This window comes from Amphimedon queenslandica, unplaced genomic scaffold, assembly GCF_000090795.2.
Source record: "Amphimedon queenslandica unplaced genomic scaffold, v1.1 AMPQUscaffold_820_Cont27164, whole genome shotgun sequence".
Taxonomy (NCBI): domain Eukaryota; kingdom Metazoa; phylum Porifera; class Demospongiae; order Haplosclerida; family Niphatidae; genus Amphimedon; species Amphimedon queenslandica.
Window position 1 is genome coordinate 1 of NW_003558831.1, and position 781 is coordinate 781.

Sequence of the window (781 nt, forward strand, 5' to 3'; positions counted from 1 at the left end):
TTTCTAAGCACAACAATGCAGTAAACTGAGGTAATGCAGTCACAAGAAATTGGTTTGAGGTATAAGGAGCAAAAATTTTACAAGCAGGATGGACTAAACAAATAAACAAATATATAAAAGAAGACCTATAATTATTAAATGATATCCATTTGAACTTACTCTCCTTATCTATTTTATCAGCAACTGCTTTTTGTTCTAATTCCCTCAATGCTGATACCAATGAATAAATAGACGGACCACCTTTAGTCTCCTGTATCTTGTCAGCTTTCTCTAACCATTTAGTAAGACATTCACGTAGACAGCTCTTAACATCATCTCTGTTATTCTTTGTAATGATATCTAGTGTAGCAGGAGATAGACCAAAAAACAGACCAAGCTCATAGTATGTGGTCCCTGAATAACCATGTCTTTTGAGTAATTGAAGTACCTTAGTAAGATCAGTAACTATTAAATAATTGTATTTAGTATGAGAAATAAGTAACTAAACATACTTTGCAGTTGATTTGTATTGTCTGCTCGTTCAGGAGAAGCCATTGAGCTCAAGTTTTGCAAAGAAGGGCGCGGCTCAGTAACAACGCCCACGTGATCTGATCTAGTTAAAGTAGGAGGAGCTAAGCCAGCCTTCTTTGTGCTGCTTGAAGGCTTGTTCTTGAAGGCTTGAACTGAGTAAGTCTGAGGTAGTCTCATCTTTTGTAAACTGATAATTCTATTTTATGTACTATTAGTGTCTATATATTTATCAGTAGTACTGGAGTAACTGATGGACCAGTGATACAATCAT

General features: G+C 35.5%; 1 protein-coding gene across 1 annotated transcript; it reads right to left on the minus strand.

Annotated features, from left to right (window-relative positions):
* Nucleotides 1-9: 9 nt before the first annotated feature.
* LOC109593575 (uncharacterized) lies at nucleotides 10-567 on the minus strand (the record flags this gene model as incomplete). The annotated part of the gene is made up of 3 exons (XM_020008599.1): nucleotides 492-567; nucleotides 160-444; nucleotides 10-93 (listed from the first exon to the last, which is right to left on the minus strand). Coding segments are annotated over exons 1-3 (412 nt in total), but the record flags the coding sequence as incomplete, so codon positions are not given.
* Nucleotides 568-781: the final 214 nt, after the last annotated feature.